The 18,455-nt window shown below is 44.3% G+C and overlaps 1 protein-coding gene across 2 annotated transcripts in view; it reads right to left on the reverse strand.

The window, feature by feature from the left end:
- Positions 1 to 745: 745 nt before the first annotated feature.
- The window catches only part of Cadm1 (cell adhesion molecule 1), a 319,570-nt gene continuing 301,860 nt past the window's right edge, over positions 746 to 18,455 (reverse strand). For both annotated transcript variants that reach the window (XM_042682877.1, XM_042682875.1), the window contains 2 exons: positions 5,842 to 5,973; positions 746 to 3,856 (listed from right to left, as the gene is read on the reverse strand). In XM_042682877.1, the coding sequence (XP_042538811.1) occupies positions 3,738 to 3,856; positions 5,842 to 5,973 (251 nt within the window). In that variant the 3' untranslated portion in view covers positions 746 to 3,737. The remainder of the gene's footprint in view (positions 3,857 to 5,841; positions 5,974 to 18,455) is intronic.

The following is an 18,455-nucleotide window of genomic DNA, read 5'->3' on the forward strand; positions in this document are numbered from 1 at the left end:
CCTTGTCTCTCACTGCTGAGCCTTCCCCATCCCCTGACCGAGAGAGAAAGGGGACCTCAATCACTGCTGGGTGAATGGTAGGAAAGGGCGTGTTGGGGATGGCTAAATATTTTCATTTGTCAGATCAGCCACCGTGGAGTAGAGTCACTGCTCACTTCACCTGCAAGGCAAGGATGACAACAACAGATTGAATCCTGCTGTCCACAGCAGCCCGGAAGTCTCCACAACCTAAACAGGAAGTGAGAACAATCTCGGAGAGACAGCCAAGCCAGTCCTCGGCAGCTCCTGTCCTCTTTTTGTGAAGGGAGAGAGAACTCGAAATGAAGAAGGCAGAATGAATCGTTAAAGACACAAAATCCCAGAGACAGGTGGAGCAGGCAAACACAGGGAAGTTGTTGGGGGTGGGGGTGGAAGGTGACGGGGGGGGGGGGGGCAGGAGACCGACCCGGGTCACCCCTGGCAGCTGGGTCTCTTGCACCTGCACAAATGACTCGAGTCCATGGGAGGCGCCTCCTTCCAGCCAAGCACCTGGCTCACCTGTCCACTGAGAGGGCAGAAGAGGACGAGGACAGGTAGGGTGAATTGAGAAGGAGAGAGAACGCAATGCCAAGAAACCCAGGCAGTCCCTTCCCGTCAGCTACTGCCCGGTGTTCTGGGCCCCCAAGCAAGGTCCCGAGGAAGAAGCTGGGGTCAGAGGCTGAGGTGTCCATTAAAAACTCCATCAAGAGAGTAAAGGATCACTTCGTAACATTAATTTTTTTTTATTAAGAAGACAGATATTTTATAGTACTTCTTTTTTTTTTCTTTTTCTTTTTGTAAAAATGGTATACATGAACCAATACAAAATGCGAATGGGAACATATGGATATGGAGTTTCTTACACTATAACATTGCCCATGTACACCTTAAAAACAGAACTGGCCTAGAGGGAAAGTAAGACGTCGGGGGGACTAAAGAGCAAGCTTATTTGGCATCAGTTGTACATCCTTCATTATTTCATATTCCTTTAAAAACACGAAAAAGAAAGACAAGTTTGTTCTTTCTTCACTCTAAAAGAAGTGATCAACCTGTACAAAGTAATACTCAACAATACATTTCAAACAGTGCACTGTATACTTAAGAAAAAATACATAAGCCAATATACAACTAAAATCCGTTAATTTCCTGTTTTTGCTTTGTTTTATCATTATTATTTATTTTTCCAATGTGTGGGGCCTACACTTTGCAATCTACCTGAGACGGAAAACACCAATCGAAAACACATGAACCTGAGACATGTCAACATTGTAAGCCATAAAGTTACATCAGGAACACTGCACTACTGTACACTTTTCAAAAACAGAAAGATGAGAGCTCCCAAAAATGAGATGTCAATTCTGTGAGCAATGGTAGTTTTTTTTCTTTTTTTGGTTTTTATCTGTTTTTATGGTTTTTTTTTTGTTTTTTTTACTATTTTTTTTTTGTTTTTTTTTTTTTTGTTTTTGTTTTTCTAAAAACAACAACTGAAAAAACCTTTCAACAACATGCTAAATGGTTCTCACCCTTTGATATGATTACACTATGGTGGGAATAGGTGCTATGGGCTCGGAATAGAGCTGCACATTATAAAATTTATTGAAAAAGGGATGTTGGTTGTGGCTTTTTCGTCTTGGTTAATGCCTAGGGATAGGAGAGGGGTAAACAAAATGCTGCTCGATAATGGATTTTCTTTTACATACCAGACCGTTCCCAAAAGGCCCCCAGATTGCAATGATTCTATCAAAGGTTAAAATAAAGACAAGAAAAATAAACACGCTTTCAAATAACAAAGAGTCGACATTTTTCCCCCTTAAATAAATCAGCATAAAGTTTTCCACATAATGTAACAATAGTAAAAATGCACCTTGCAAAATCCAAAAGTACTCACTGAAAATGTTATATAATATATATTTATATCTATATATAGATCTATCTTTTTTTTTTTTTTTTGATGCCATCTTTCCATACGGACTTGTTATCTAGATTCTGGAGCCTAACCAAAACATATGGTCAGAGTTTAGTTTTCGTCCTCCGGGACTACTTCTAGATTTCCTAGACATTTCAGTGAAAATCCCCACCTCGCCATAAAAAGAATGGAAATGGAAACTTGACTCCTCTACCCTTTCCTAAGGCTCCCGCATCCAGGATCTGTTCAAGGTGACTTGTTTTAGTAGCTATGTACTATGGCTGTCATCATGCGTCATCAGAATTTTTTTTTTTTTGGCAGATGGTTCTTAAGGCTGAGGAAAGAGGCCAAGGCTAGTGTATGAAAGGTAAAAAGATAAAAACACTCACATTTGAGTTTTGATTAAGTAACTGAAAACCCCTACATGCTGTTTTTTCCACCTCTGCTCTGACCTTTCGAGAACTGAGATCGACAGCAGACCAGTGTGAGAACAATACCGGCCCTTCTTTTGTACCTCTTTGCCTTTTGTCAAGCCAAATCTGAAGGAATGAAAGTTTCACACGGATTCGAGTTGGAAATCCCAGCATGACAAATATCTGTAATATACAGTACATCCAGGCCACATCCTACTGCCTTCCTAACTAAGCATAAAGGAGAAAAAAACAACACAACACAACAAAAAACCTGTTCCATTCACAGTCATTCGTACAACGCACGGACTTGCTTTTTCCTACAAATTAGTTGAGAAGTAAGGCCAATTGGGAAAGGTGGATGGAATCTTTTGGAACAGAAATAACCAGAGCAGAACTGTCTCTCCCCCCCCCCCCCCCTCCCTATTTTCCCTCCTGTGGCAACTCAAATTTGTCCACTTCTATAAAAGGGACCGACCTCACCTGTCGGGTCTGTTTAGGGCACTGAGAAAGGAGGCATCTTTCCCGCCCCAAATCTTTCTGGACAGTGTGGGGTATCTATACTGAGCCGTCTACAGATACAGAATTAAAGACAGATTCAATCTCATTGTGACACATCTCACTTGCAGACAACCCTGTACAGTAATGTAGTTCCACAGCAAACAGAACGGTTTCTGAATCACAGTCTAATTTTTCTAGTCTTCACTGCTCTAAGTATTGAAAACACGGGCAGCAGCAAAGAGTTATCATTGTTGGTTCACCCAAATCTTCACGACAACAGAGAAGAATGCATTATGGATACACTAAATTCTGAACTATGAAATCTAAAACTGTGCTGGTTCTCCTTTTATAAAACTGAATTTGAGCAGTTACCTCAAAATAAACCAAAGAAAGGAAAAAAAAAAAACAAAAAAAAAACCCTCAGAAACAGAAACAGGAAGGAAAGAGTCTTAAGGAATTCCAGCAGGTAAATTCCAAAATGGGAGATTTTGGGGAAAAAAACAAGAACCAAACTGAAACAAAAAACACCAACCCCAAAATCTAAAAAATGTGTAAAAAGAAAAAGGAAAAAAAAAGGAACAACAAACAAACAAAAAAAACAAGGCACAGAATTTTCTGCAATCTACTGAAATGAAACCCAAGTACCCAATTTGACTTGGTAAGAAGAAATCAAAAACTGAACAAATAAAAAAGAGGTGTCAAACAGCAGAGTGTACTTTTCAAAGAACATTTTTTTGTCTTTTTTTTTTTTTTTAACATAGCAAATCCCAAGCCTTCCCAGTCTCGCACCTTGCCACCCATTCATAAAAAAACACACGAGTTTCTCGCAAGTTCCAATATCACTGTCTCTTTATCATCTAAATAGGGCCAGTTGGACACCTCATTGAAACAAAAAGGCTGATCTAGATGAAGTACTCTTTCTTTTCTTCCGAGTTGTTCTGTCCTCCTTCTGCATTGATTATAGCTGTGTCTGCGTCTGCTGCATCATCGGCTCCCTTGGCTTCATGAGTGAAGTATGTACCTGAAAGATGAAGGGGTAAAGCACCGTGACTGTCTGATGGCCGCTGTGTAACGTGGTACAGAGATGGCAACTTGCTTTATGGCCATCATCAGGCGAAGTGGTGTGCAGGCAGCAGAGGGGAAAAAACAATTGGAAGGAGAGAGCGAGGTGGGTGAGACAAATGGGGATCCGGGGGTTCCAAAGGCACCACTCCAACTGAACCGCTGCGATATAATTCAGCAAATGAGACATTAGAGCAGTGATTATGACCAGAGGATGTCAGCAGAAGAAGACGTGAGTGGGAGCTAAAAATGCAGAAAGCTGGAGAGCCGCTGACTAACGCATCAACAGTAAACACCAAGGACCAATGACCAGAGATGTGCACGCACGTGGTTAAAGACCAAAGCAAGGAAGAGCAATTAGCCAATAAATGAATTAGGGCCCTGATGATGCCTCTACTGTCACCTTCAATCATGTATTCAGACCATCATCTCCTGGTGTCATGAATCATTATTGGCTACCCACAGGTGAGGATGTGCTTGACTTGCACGAGAACTTTGGATTTCCTATGCTTTCCATTTCAGAGTGGGGTCCCAGATCATTCTAATGGCTGGAAGGAAGGCTGGGATGGGGTGGGTGATGGGTGTCTTGTCTTCATGAACAGGTGCCTGTCTCTCATCTAACCCGGACCCAGATTCATGGATTTGCTAATTGGCACAGCCACAAGTAGACAGAACGTTACAGAGTTGGTGACACTCTTTGTCGCCAAGTCCCAAGGGTGCACATGGAGAGAGACAAGGATTGCACCTCAGCATCATACGTAGGGAGAACTTCAGACACTGGCCTGGCATAATTAGATAGCCCCTTTCCCATTATATAGTGTTATCCCTGAAATGACTTTCATCTGTCGGAGACATTCTGTTGTGATTTTAGGCTCTCAGATGACAAAGCCGAGAAGGCAGGTGGTCAAGTGCCTGCTCTCTTCTTCCGCAGGCACACACCTGCCCACTTCCCTTGGCCCTCTGCGGCTGCTGCTCGCACTATCCCCGCTGCCTCCGTGGCCTGGCCTGCCCCACTGCCAAGCTAAACCCTGTGGGGTGGGGGTGCTTGGCCAGATCTCCTTAAGAGTCCCAAACCGTTTTATGCTTGAGATGGACACCCGGGAGCCTGAAGTACCTCAGAGCTCTACTTCTGTACTCAAGGAACCTGCTCCAAACGCGAGTTACAACCGAGCAGTCTGCAAGCACCCAGAAAACCAAACCCCACCCAGCTCACTGCACAGTGCTTGAGAAAAACAACTGAGAAAAGACAAGGGCTGACAAAGGAAAGGGAGAAGAAATTGCCAGGAGAGGAGGAGAGGCTCAGAGCAGCATGAGGCAGAGGAGGAGCGTTGGAAAACATGATTGCCCATCCAGACTGCACAGCTGATAAGTGTGATCATTAATGGCAATTTAAATCAATTGCACTGATAATTTAAAAAAAATACATATTTATGTGGCTTTTAAGGAAAAAAGATTTTCTTTAACCTGGGCACAGCACACCATGGAAGTATTCTGTCCTCTGTGAGTAGCTTACCCAGGGTTTGGGGCCAGAAAACAGGGCCAGCTGGTCCACCTGTCTTCATCCTAGACACGGCGGCCTAGGCGTGTCTCTATTCACATCTGGGGCTCGCACACACCTTGCACACCAGCCCTCACTTTATCACTTTTACTGTCCCCAATTATGGACTGGAGAATAACAAGTCTACAAAGCTTTAGAGAAAATCCAAATCAAGGAGTGTTTCTCATCAACTCCAAGAGTGCTAATCAGCAGCTGCAAAGATTTAAAAAAAAAAAAAAATTTTTTTTTTAAAAGAATTTTTCCCTTTTCCTCTCCCTCTTTCAGGAACGAGAGAGGTTGGTCCGGCCACATACACCCCACCACCTAGCAAGGACAGACTCACAAAGTCCCACACACAAGGTCTGTGTGGACCTCATGGCTCCAGCCTGCCCAAGCACCTTGCTTACCTTTATGTCTGGCAAAATAGCGGCCCAGGATGATGAGCAAGCACAGCATGGCAAACACCACCACGGCCACAACGCCCCCAATCACGGCATGATCCACGGCCCTGATCGCACCCTCTTCACCTGCTCGAGAATCTGTTGAGATCAGAAGAGGAACAGGGATGTAGAGCTTATGACAAGACACCAGAGACCCAGGAGACACTGCCTCCTGGGTCAGAAGGGCATCTTTTTGTTGTTGTTGGTTTTTTGTTGTTTTGGGTTTTTTGTTTTGTTTGTTTTGGTTTTTAATGGAGGAGTCAGAGAGAACAATTGAGATGGCCCAAGTGACACTGAGGGGAACAGATGTCCAGTGCTGAATTCATCTGTTCTCCCCACAAGGCAATTTCATTCAAAGCAGGATAGGAGCTAATGCACGTGGAAGAAGCTTATGGAGGGAGGGAGAAAAAAGGGAGGGAGAGGAGAGGAGAGAAATGTGGTCTACCAGGTCCTGACCTAGGCTAAGTGGTCACTCTCTCTGGGACCAGGTGTGGATCCTCATTAAAGAAGCCAACCTAACTATTTTAGGGTGCTCCAAATGGCACCTTTCTGCTATCACAGGAATGGCAGAGGGGAGGACAGAGTTATCTTTCTACAAAACGAAAACCACTTGTTCACGGATAGGAATATGCATGGTTTCAAAAAGCGAGGTGCTTAAAAGCCACGGCTGCCTTAGAGATGAAATGAGGATTATAAGACTAGGGACAAGTGGTGTACTAGCTACATTTAGGATGTATGAGGGCATAAGCCTCAATTTAAAACCTAAAACCTATTTCAAAAAAAAAAAAGACAGCAAGGAATAATTGTCTATTGCCACAAATGGCTTTTCTTTTTATTTATTTAACACTCCTCGGTGCAATTAATTTTCCTTTATAAGCATCACCCCCCTCCGGATGTCTTTTTCCAACTGAGGAACGACGTGTTTGGCTGGGGAGACAACTTCAAAATGAACTCCAAATGAGCGATAGCAATGCAGGCGATGGATGTATGGCAGTGTAAACAATTTTAATTTAGGAATGTGGCTACATCACCCTTTGCTGAGATCCTAATGGCACCCGAGATTTATAATGTAGTAAAAAACAATTATTCTCCCGTTGATTAATACATTAACATTTTGGAGTGGAAGCTAAACCATTGTCTTCTCTCTTTTTTTTTTTTTTATTGAGTCAAGTACGACACCTCCATTAAAATGATTTACTAGCTGTACCTTACAATTTAAGCACAGCGGCAACAGAAACGGTAAAAATCTTTTAACTTTACATGATTTGTGAAGTCATATGTGAAGGATTTACCATTTAAATCTTTCAGTACAAGAAGCACATGGCCTATAAATCTGTCCCCTTCGCAGTTGCTGGACGCCTAAGAGAAATGCATTTCACCAGGAAGACTGAGAGTGCAAATTCAAGTCAATTTCTAAGAAAGATTTATCTCTGTCTCTCTCCAAAGAACAGAGCAAATCTCTGAAGCCTCCACCTCTAATAATATTTGAAGTTTATCGATCAAGCGTACAGATCCGTGACAGCTAAAGGTAATGGTGCTCTTTTGAGCCGAAACCTGATACAACGCTTTCAGCAGGAGAGCATGATTTACACTTTCTATCGATATTTCCAATTCTGCTCGGAGATTAAGTACTGGAGGATGTGGGGGAAATAACTCGTGACTGAGGGTTGCATGAAAAGTGCTTCAATTAAAAAAAATCCAAATAAAAAAAAAATACAAAGTATTTAAAAGTGTTTCATGAAGTTACTTTTGAAAGGGAAGAAAGAAAGAAAGAAAGAAAAACAAACAACCCAAACCCTAAACCCTAACAGAAATGCAAAATCAGAGGCAGCGGCGGCAGCGGCAGCAGTCCGCCCAGGACAACAGGATGATGGAGGTTTAATTGGAGGCTGGAGGCAGAGCAGGGCAGCCAATTAGATGTGCGAGCCCCTCCAGCAACATGTCTAATAAGCTGCACTTGAAACGTGAACCTGGAGGGCAGGGATCTCCCTCCTCGACCCAAGTGCTGCTGGCTTGCAAGTCATTTCAACAAGGCAGAACTTGCCATGGATACTTTAAAAAATTTTTTTCTTTTAGAGACAACAGAGCTGGCTGACAAGGAGCACTCTCCTTGGGGTGCTGCTGGAGGAGAGTGGATGCAAAAGCGCTCATGGGGGCAGGGGGAAAAAGCAACAGGCATTGTGTTCCTGAGGGTGCCTTCAAAACAGGGGTTTCCTCTTGGCTATGAGAATTAACTAATTCCCAAGTGCTGTAGACTGCAGACCTACTGATTTTGTCTTTCAAGGGAACCCCATGTCTTAGAATTTGGAAGGGCAAAGCAACATGATACAGATCGAATGACAGAAGCCTCTCTTTCTCTCTTTCTCTCTGGCCAGCCCTGGGGCTTGAACTCAGGTTCTGGGCGCTGTCCTTGAGCTTCTTTTGCTCAAGGCTAGCACTCTATTACTTGAGCCACAGTGCCATTTCTGACTCTGTTTATGTGGTACTGCGGAAATGAAGCCAGGGCTTTATGCATGTGAGGCAAGCACTCCACCACTAAGCCACATTCGCAGCCCGAGGGCAGAAGTTTGGAGCTGTCCAGGGCACAGCGCTCGGCCACTTAGGGGTGGCCACTCTCTTTGTCCACTGTTAAGATGGCTTCCTCTGTGTGTAGTTAGTAGTTATAGGAATACTCTAAAAGCCTCAGAGGAAACCAGAGAGAGGGAGAGTGTCCTAGGTGTGTGAACTTTGGGGTAAAGGAAAACAAACAAAAACCCCAACCCTCTCAAAGCAAGCAAACAAACAAAAGACTCACAGGGCATGTGTCCTAAGAGATTTTCTTGGGCCCAAACCATTCATTTGACTTTTGCTCCCTATGAACTCAAAGCTGTATTTTTTCCCCAGTGGTGCTATTTCCCCCTGCACTTAGCCCAGATTAAATTATAGTTATCTACATTCTAATTATCTTCCCCTCCCTCAAGGACACACGTTCCTCACCGATACTTATTTATAAGTGTAATCTCTCTAGCTATCGCCCGATACTCACTTTGATCGGAAAGTTTAGTACCACCAGTTAATCACCGAGACATTTTTCCTGCCTTCAATTACTGCAGATGGACACAGAAGGTAACTGCTGTTTAATTTACAGGGAACACTGTCGATGACTCCCTCTGCCCACCCCATTCCCACCTCCCGAGTTGACCGTGGGAGGTAGCAATCGAGCTGTGCTGGCTCCTAAGTGCCCGGCCTGGTCTGACTCCTCCTGCTTCTTCATGAGGAGTGGGAGGGGGGCACCAATGGAAGGTGGTTGTGGTGATACTGGTCGTCTACTACTGGGTAAGAATGGTGTGTACCTATGGACTGCTGCCTCATGCTTTATAGGCAGCAACAGCATGAGATGCCACAGGAAAGCCCTGGGCTGCAAGAGGATGAGAACTGGAGACTGAGAGAAATAGGGACCATCAAAAGGACATTGTCTCTGGCAAAGTCCATCAGCCTCTCAACACAGCTTCTATGTAAAAGGTCAGGCTTTCATCCTCTGCTGAAGGTCTTGCTCCTCTTAAGAAGCAGATCTTTTCATAACATCTCTTTCAATTTCAGATTTTCGGGGTTCATCCTCGCCAGAGTTCTGGTTCTCTGAGTCAGACAGACGAGGAAGGCAGAAGCAGACATGATAGCTTCTCAACTACAAAGTGAACTGGGGGTGTAGAGCGTTCAGATATAAACACGCCTGGTCCTGGGGCCATGGGCAGTGCTTTGGTTTAGAAGGTCTGTTTTTCTTGTTCCCTAAACTGTCACAGCTGTTCCTAGTAAGAAGGTTCAAGAGTGTTTCTATTCTAGGACCAAAGTGCTTCCATCATCCTGGAAAAGAAAGCCAGGCTTCTGCTTAGTAATGTGAACAGGTTATTCCAGCCTTGAAGAACCAAGTAAGCTCAGGCCACACCATGCCCGTGGAGTTCATCTCCGGGTGGCACACATGGGACTTTGAGCTAATCAGGCCAAGGGGTTGCTGACTTGGGAAAAGAATGCAAAAAATTCTGGGAGGTTTCCCCAACTCTGAGTTGTTGCTGTCCCCTCCCTGTCTGTCTGTCTGTCCTGTCCAGTAGTCACTTCTACAGAACTCTGAGTCACAGATCTACCACCCACTGTTTAGCATTCGGGAGTTGGCTTTTTTTTTGGCAAAAAGCTGAAACTTGGCTGCAGGTGAAGAGTTTATGAGCTGCTTGCAGAATGTTAAGCTGGGTACTAAATGTTTGGGTCAGAGTTTGAACCACCTTGGGCAAGGCTTTACATCTTAGGAATTGCAGAACAGAAAGAAAAAGGAAAAAAACTCTACAATTAATTCCCAAGGGGGATGCCCCAAACTGCCCAGTCTAATGCACTTTGGGCCAGCAACCTCCTCCAATCCACCCTCTGCACAGGAATCGGGAAAGTTCTGTCGGCAGCAGTTCTCTTCCCTGGGGGGGGGAGGGGGTCTGGTGATTCTGTGGGAACCAGACCTCCCCCCCAAACCTGCAGGGTCTCCCCCCCCCTCCTGGGACTCCTTTCTCTACTTCAACCACTTGCCAGAGTCATCTTTAATGCCCAACTCCAGCAGCAATGCCGCCTGTGCTAATCAGGGTTCCACGAGGGAGCCCGGTTTCTATAGCTACATTACCACCTGGCATGGGATGTGTAACACGAACTGCCAAGTGAATGCCATAATTGTGGATCTTTGATAAGCCTAGAAGGCTCAGTTGCCAAAGCAGGGATCCGTGGACCAGCAGCAGGGAATGGCTAGTATCTTCTCAACAAGATCCTGGCAAGGAGGGATTTTGGTAGAGGGTCTCGGTAAGCAGAACCCATGACTGCAGCCCGCACACCCTGAAGCCTGGGGCTGCAGAGCCCAAGGTCATCCTCTGGCCCGAAGAACACCAAATAGTCTGCCTATGAGGTGGGGTTATATGGTACTATCAATACAATATGTACCTCCAGCTCCCCTAGCACAGGCTCTAAGGTAGGTTTAGCAAGCTTGGGGCAGGTTCCACCTCCTCCTGCGTGTACTTAACTGGCGCTCAGAGGTCATATTTAGAACATGGAAGATTCTAGTCCTCCTGCCCCTATTTATTGGACCACTCAGATCCTCCACCTCCCCCTAGCCACAGATGACTGGAGAAAAAGTCACAATGGTTGGCTTTTTCCAACGGTTCTGTCGCTTGGTTCAGCTGAGGTCTTGCTGGACAAGTCTGTTTAATTAAAATCTCTTAGAACTGGTGTTTATAATGGCAGTGCTGCCTCCAGCTTCGTAGGGCTGAGGGATTGGTGTATCTCAGAAAAGGCTTAATGACTACGAATGATGTCACTTGCTACTTCTTACTAGGAAGAAAGAAAAGGCCTGGCAGTGGAGTTTCCAAATCTCAAGCAAAAACAAAATCAGACTTCAAAAAACCTAAACAACAAAAACCCAAATCTCTCTCTCTCTCTCTCTCTCTCTCTCACACACACACACACACACACACACACGCACACCTGGAAAAAAACAAACCCCAAAACGTAGCTACTCATTTTCACCAGCTATTGTGACTCTCGTCTATGGCAACAAGAATAAGTGTATTTTTAAAAGCACAACTTTATTACTGAAGGGGAACAAACTGAATGGCACGTGCTGACAAAATGCCACATTATTTGCTAATCCTAATATGTTATTCTTCTTTAAGATTTGCTTTTCTCAGCACCAATTCAATTATAGATGCTGCAAATCCTTCTGACATTTAATTCCCTCTTGTCAGAGTAGTAAATGTATACAGTACATGCACAGCTTTCCCATTAAGATGTTAATATATATTGGAGCATAGTAGCCTTTATGCGGCATAACCTTTCCTTTCTGTCTTCCTAGAAAATGGAAGGGAAGGAATAAACGGAAGGCACGAAAACCATGAAGATTGCATGGTGTCCCCGGCGTCTCCTCCTGGCCATGAGCTGCACTCAATTCCGGCAATGTCACTGTGGCTATGCTAACGTTTCAAAGGGACCACGCCGAGCAACTTAAAACTGCAGGCATCCTCTGGAGCTCAGTATGTGCTTATTTAAATGAGAAGCGCTACACACATCCACACACGGTGGCTGTGTGTTGCCACAGCTCGAGACTCTTGGTCACTGCCTAGGAACAGGTCCAAACTGGGGAAAGGCTAAGAGCTCATCTCCCTCCCCCACAGACTTTGGGAAAGGGCCCTGGGTTTGACATCAGCTCTGGGGCAGGTGATCCTCACCATTCCCCTGGCTTCTGGCCAGGCCTCCAGATGCTCTTGAGATGTTGGGCACAATTATGTACTTCAGAGGATCTTGGAGAGGCCAGTGTGTGGCTGAGTAGGGATGTTATCTGTCTGGCTCAGAACCTGGTATGCCACAGGGACTCAGCAAGCCCCAGATCCAAGCCTGCTATCTTCATGTCTCATCACTGATCAGACCCAAGTAATCATCCATTCTCCAGGGCCTCTGCACTGTACACCCAAGACACAATGCCCAATAAATACTATGCTGCAGCCACCAAGCTTGCTCTTTTCACTTATAGAGACTCAACACCCAGTGGATCTACCGGCCCTGCTGTCCTCTAGGGTGGTCAAGACAATGTAGGCCTGGCAGATCATGGCCATCTGGTTGAAATTATGGTTCAGGCACACCATTTGAGAAGCCAGAATATGAAATACTCGTCATTAGCTAAAAAGGAGAATATGTGTATGTATTTTAATTTGGATTTTTTAAAAATCCCTTTCAAGTTACTTGATTCGATGGGAATGACTTGATGTGACAGGATGCGAAGCTCCCCAAGGCATTCGGTGTTAACCAGGGAGACCAAAGGCCACAGTTAAGTCTCTGCTCCATTTGTCTCACAATGACAGAGATTCGGTGTGCTTGCTTTTCTATCTCAAGCAACAGGAGGGCATTGGGGATGATGCCGGCTTTCCTTCTAAGAGTAGATGTCTGAAGAAGCTGCGAAGTGTTTATAAGCAGACATTTCCACTAGAATCTCTGCAGAAAGATGCGTCCATGGCCCTCCAGCACGTGGGGATGTGAGGAGGGTGGGTGAATAATATGGTGGGGTCGCCCCGGAGCAGTGTCCAACCTGTAGACCTGGAGTTCACACTTTGCACTGTGGCCTGCCAACGTTTTAGTTCAGAGGGAAAGTTCCCGTTTGGGGGGTGGGGAGGGTCTCCTTCTTCCCCATGGTGGAAACAGGAGCACGCTGGATTATGAGAAGGATCAGAATAAGGTTGAGGTCCAAAGTCATGTGCTACAGGGGGTAACAACTGACAGCTAGCAAAGACCCCATAGATTTTGTTTTTTAGTCTACCGCCTTCAAATAGCTTGTTTTTGAGACAGGGCTTGTTAGGTTTCCTAAGTGATCCTCTTGCCTTAGCATCCCTCCTGAGTGCTGGGATTATAGGCATGCAATACCATGCCTGGCCTAGAATCTTATAAGAAGGAAGTTTAAGTGTTTTAACCTTTTCCAAGACAGGACTTTCCCATGACATTTACTAGGACCACTTCAAGGGGAAACCAATACCATAATTTAGGAGAGTGGTTGGGACAATGGCCCTGAAAACTTCCCAGCAGAATGTAGGCCATCTTTTTGTTTTGTTTTTGGTTGGATGTGGGACTTGCACTCTGGGCCTGAGTGCTGTCCCTCAGCAATTCAGCTCAAGGCGAGTGCTCTACCACTTGAACCACAGCGCCACTTCTGATTTTCTGGTGGACTTTTGGAGATTAAGAGTCTCACAGACTTTCCTGCCCAGGCTGGCTATGAACTGAGATTTCAGATCTCAGCCTCCTGCGTAGTTGGGATTACAGGTGTGAGCCACCGGCGCCTAGCCTGTATGCCATCTTTGAAGGGGAAGGACTTGAGTTAATGGCAGAAACTATCTTTCCAGGTCAGTCAGTGCATCTGACAGACTTCACAAAGTCCAACTCTGCCCTTCTCTCCCTAGGCGTATACACAAGAAGGGCTCAAAGAACAGATAAAGCAAGCTGAGGATTTCCCAGCGGAAGGATGACCATGTGGAATCAAAGCTCCTCCAGAGGCAGCAGTAGCCTTGTTCAAATCCTGACTGTCTCTTAAGTAATAGTTTCCTCATTGAGAAGCTGAGACCAACCACCTTTGCCTTCATCGGACTTTCCTGAGACTCCACCCTTCCGACGCATCAGCTTCTACTTCCGCCCTAGCCCTTCCTCTTCCTACTCACCCTGCATTTTCTCATAGCATTTTTTCACTGTTTCAGACTAACTTGTACTTCAAGTCTTTTTCTCTCCCTCTCCCTCTCTCTCTCTCTCAGAAAGTTTCTATGGAGGACAGGACTATCCTGTGAAGTTCAAGGCTGCTCAGGGTCCCCTTTGGTCTTGGATCTTGTTCACTGCTGTTCACTGCTAGCCTAGAGCCAGGTACAGGCACCTCACATGGTTTTGTTGAATTAAGATTAATAATACAAATAAAGAAAATGTCTGAGCTATAAAGCATAATGTAAGTCATGAACCATATCTCAAATCGATGATTGGCTCATATGGTTTTTGATGCCTTCTATGTTATTTATCTTGACTATTGGTTTCCTACTTACTGAGTCTGGGCCATACTTGTAAATGGGGGTAAGGAAAGACTATTCTCAAGCTGCTGAGTTTCTTATACACGTTTAAACAACATCAGCCAGGCCTGAAGGGTATTCCACTACCCAGCTGACCACACATCCCACACTGACTGAATCTAGATGCAAAGACTTTCTTCCAGTGCTTCCATTATCTAAATTAAGATTCCAGGTAAGCCCTTAATTCCTTTGTAATCTATTTAGCACACTAGGGTAGGTTCCTAATTTCTCCTAAGACCGAGGCCAGGTAAGTATCAGAATTTGCCCTCCACTCATAGACCTGTGAAGGACATCTAGGAGGTTTCCAGATCACTTTCTCATTTGTGGGGCAACAGGAGTAGGAAACAGCTCTGGACTGTCTTATTGGTGCCTTTGCTCCAAAGACAGAAGACTGATGGAATGCTCTCACCCTGCTGGGGGCCATTTTCTGGCACACTGTCTATTTACCACTGCGCTCCACTAGACAGTTCCCAAAGGCCCCTCCATTGCTGAAGGGAGGGATGCAATTGGAGATTTTTTTTTTTTAAGTTTTAAACTAAAATAGAAGAATAAATATGCTTACAGCTATTCTATTCCACATGGGTGGCAGTAACCACCAGCTGTCAACTGGAAACGGCAGATGTAATTGATAAAAAACAACTCAAAACTCATGTGGATCCACCATCAATAAGGTTAGCACCCCAAAAAGAAATGAAAGGGTTCTACTGAGAACTGGATGAGGTCTGCCCATAATTGTATCACAGAAGTATATGCAAGCATTAATTTTTTTAAATGCAGATTACAGAGGATCAGATGGGCGACGTGCTTTGCTGGTGGAGGACACTATGCCATATGCTGCTTGTGAAACTGTCATTAGCAGAGGTGGCACTGGCAAACGGGAGAAAGGAAGGGAAGGGAAGGGAGAGAACAGATTATCTTCATTTGGATGTATGTAACTTTCATCTGTAACATGGAAAGGATGGGATTTCAACCCCATGAAGCAGGGGATGGATGATATTATTCATTACTACAGTTTAGCATTAAATGTGCAACACCTACTCTAATTTATTGATGGGCTGTTTAAGACGGGTGTTAACCTGTTTGCCTTGTATTATAATTGAATTCAGTCTCTAGGCTACAGAAATTTGAGAAGTTCATCCTTCCTCAATCAATATGCTTCCCTTCAGTGACCCATTTCAAGACAACTTCATAAAAAATAATGTATTTTGTTTTAATAAATTTAAACACTATGACAGCTGCTCAATTTTTATTGGCTGTTTTTTCTCCCTTCAGATGTCTCTTTGCTGCCGAGGGAAGCCAAGTTCACAATCAATAGTAATTGATTAATCAGCATCCCCTTTGAACAAAGGTGCTAATCAGTTTTTGATTAGTTCATCAAACCAGATGCGAAGGCAGCCCAGCTCCAGCCTGCAAGTTCATCAGTGTTGAACATGACTTACGGCTACTGGGCATGACTGCAGTGCTCCTGGAGGGAGTGGGGGGAGGGCTCATGTAATTACTCATTTAAAGGAATTATTATGAACACAAATGTCTGACTTGGGTGATTGATAGAACTGCAGTGGGGAACATCTGACGGGGTGCAAGGCTGAGGCCTGGGATATTCCTAAGGGATGATGCTGGAGGAACAGGTGGATGGCTGATTTAGCAATGTGTCCTAGAGAGGAGAAAAATGACTTTGCCTATCGGAACGATCCTTGGCTGGCTAATATGCAGAGAGGCACCAGAACTCCTTTCTCAGGATCCCCAAGAAGATCCAATTGCCAGAGGCAATGAATCAAGAGTTGTTTTGTTTAGGGCCAATCTCAAAATTGAGCCTGTCTGCACAAGCAGGAAATGGCATCCTTCCAGCATTACATTTAACCTGGAAGGATTCACCTACTCTCAATCTCAAGGAAAAGTAGGGCAACGTCTTTGCAACTTCTAGATACCACGTGCCAAAAGCAAACAGAATACTGTTGGCGGGCTGGTTATCCTTCTAATCTTTTTATTTATTTATCTAAATTCCTGAGGATTGGAAATCCATTCATTTCACCTAACAAATAAAGGCTGGGGGCTCACTATAGGTCAGACATACGGCAGTGAACCAAAACCACTGTGGCCTCCTAAATGCTTCCACTCTGCAAAAATCTAACACCAATGCTCACGCTGGCACATGGCACCAACAAGAAATCCAAGGTCTGAAAGCAGCACACAGCTGTCAATAAATCGCGGGCATTTTGAAAAACTGGGTAGTTCCATCTTGTTTTCCTCACTGGGGCAGGTTTAGAGTTAAGGACGCTGTTTTAACAGAGCTGCAGTGAAGGGGTGATGTGGAACCTTCCTTTCCAGTAGCTGGAGTAAACATCCACCATGTATCCCTTGGTTTCTCCGCTGCAGTGACGAGGAAGGGGGCTTGCTTACTGATTTACGAAGTGATCAAATGCTTAAGAAACTGCAACGAGTTGGCAGCTCCACATCACAGGAGCTCCTGTAATTGTCTAGCTCTGACCACTTTAAATCCCCACCCCCACCCCACTCCCTCCTTTTTAGGATATGCTTCTTATTCTGGATTAGTAACACCTAAATTCTGGAATCAACCATGAAACCTACTTTTGCAGGAGCCCAGTGTGCTGTGAAAAAGGTCTGAGGTGGATAATTAGTTTACATCGTGGTGTGTGACAAAACAATTGCCCCTCCTTTCCCCCTGCCCTTCCCTACTTCTGCTTCTAAGATACCGATGACAAGGCTTTGCTAGTCTACTCCATCCAAGTAGACAGTCAATGAATTTAAGATCTTGTCACATAATCCAACGTTCTTCAACTGCTTTGTAAGGCAACAAATTTCCTCTGGAACCACTATGTACCCAGGACATATTTATTCTTTTACGGTTCTCAGTGGGGTAGCTTTGGTACAATCCCAACAGACAAGTTGACCTCTACTGCATTAACTACATGTCATTTCTGTACTACCATAGGGAGGAGAGGTTAAGTGAGAGAGTGGGGAGGAAGAAAGTTGTCTATAAAAATTGGTTCTTTGATTACGTTTCAAAATCCACACTTTGCCAATTGATCTGTCAGCAAACCGAGTGGTGGTTTTGTACAAGCGGACAGAGTGCCCGCAGGTGAGACACTGCAGTGCCTTACCTAATGACTAGCCCTTACCTGAGAGGTCCTCACTGTCCAGTTCTTCTGCGGAATTGGGCAACTGAGTAAGGCCTTACAAGTAAAAACAAATCGTTTTTCTTTTCATTCCTCCAGGGACATAAACAAAAAACACTTAAGAACTGAGGATGAATTAAAAAAAAAAAAACATGAGCCAAATCTCTTGCTATCTTTCATTTTTTTTAAAGATAGCTTGAATGTATTAATCCATAAGTTCATTTTTTTGAATCATGTAATTTTGTGAGTGACACACGATCAAGGCAGAAAGATTCCTCAGTTGCCACTGTCCAAAGCACATGAAACATGAAGGTGAATGTTTAGAATCACTCATTCACAGCAGCATGCAAAAAGGAAAAAAAAAACCAACAAAGCTTGATTGTTAGATGTGGATGCTCTGATATATCTCTTAAATACAAATGTACTTAGATGTTACATACTGATGTAAGTTTTATCTCACGTTTCACTACAAATTGAAATCTTTGCCAATACTGACAAAACATAGTTCGTTATCAATTTAGGATGATCGTGAATGGCATATTTCAAAATGGCGCAGCATCTGCTAACTGCAGATTGCAGGTTATGCCTTCATCAGAAAATCTTACTCGTAAGATCATTTTTTTTTAAAAAAGAGAATTTCATACATCAATGGCATTCCTGAAAAATAAAACCCTCAAAGCTGAAAAAGCAGTTAGGTCAGGAGGTAATCGAGTAGAGGGGCTTGAAATTCCTGTACTCAAGTCAACCCCTCCACTGGCTAGCCGAGATGGCGCTTAGTTATCCCTGATTTGAATTATGAGAGGTGAAGAGGGAGGCTCAGTTAGGAGATGGCTTCCATTTCCTCATGCTCTAC

The sequence above is a fragment of the Dipodomys spectabilis genome, unplaced genomic scaffold (assembly GCF_019054845.1).
Source record: "Dipodomys spectabilis isolate Male_0828 unplaced genomic scaffold, ASM1905484v1 ptg000076l, whole genome shotgun sequence".
Lineage (NCBI taxonomy): Eukaryota > Metazoa > Chordata > Mammalia > Rodentia > Heteromyidae > Dipodomys > Dipodomys spectabilis.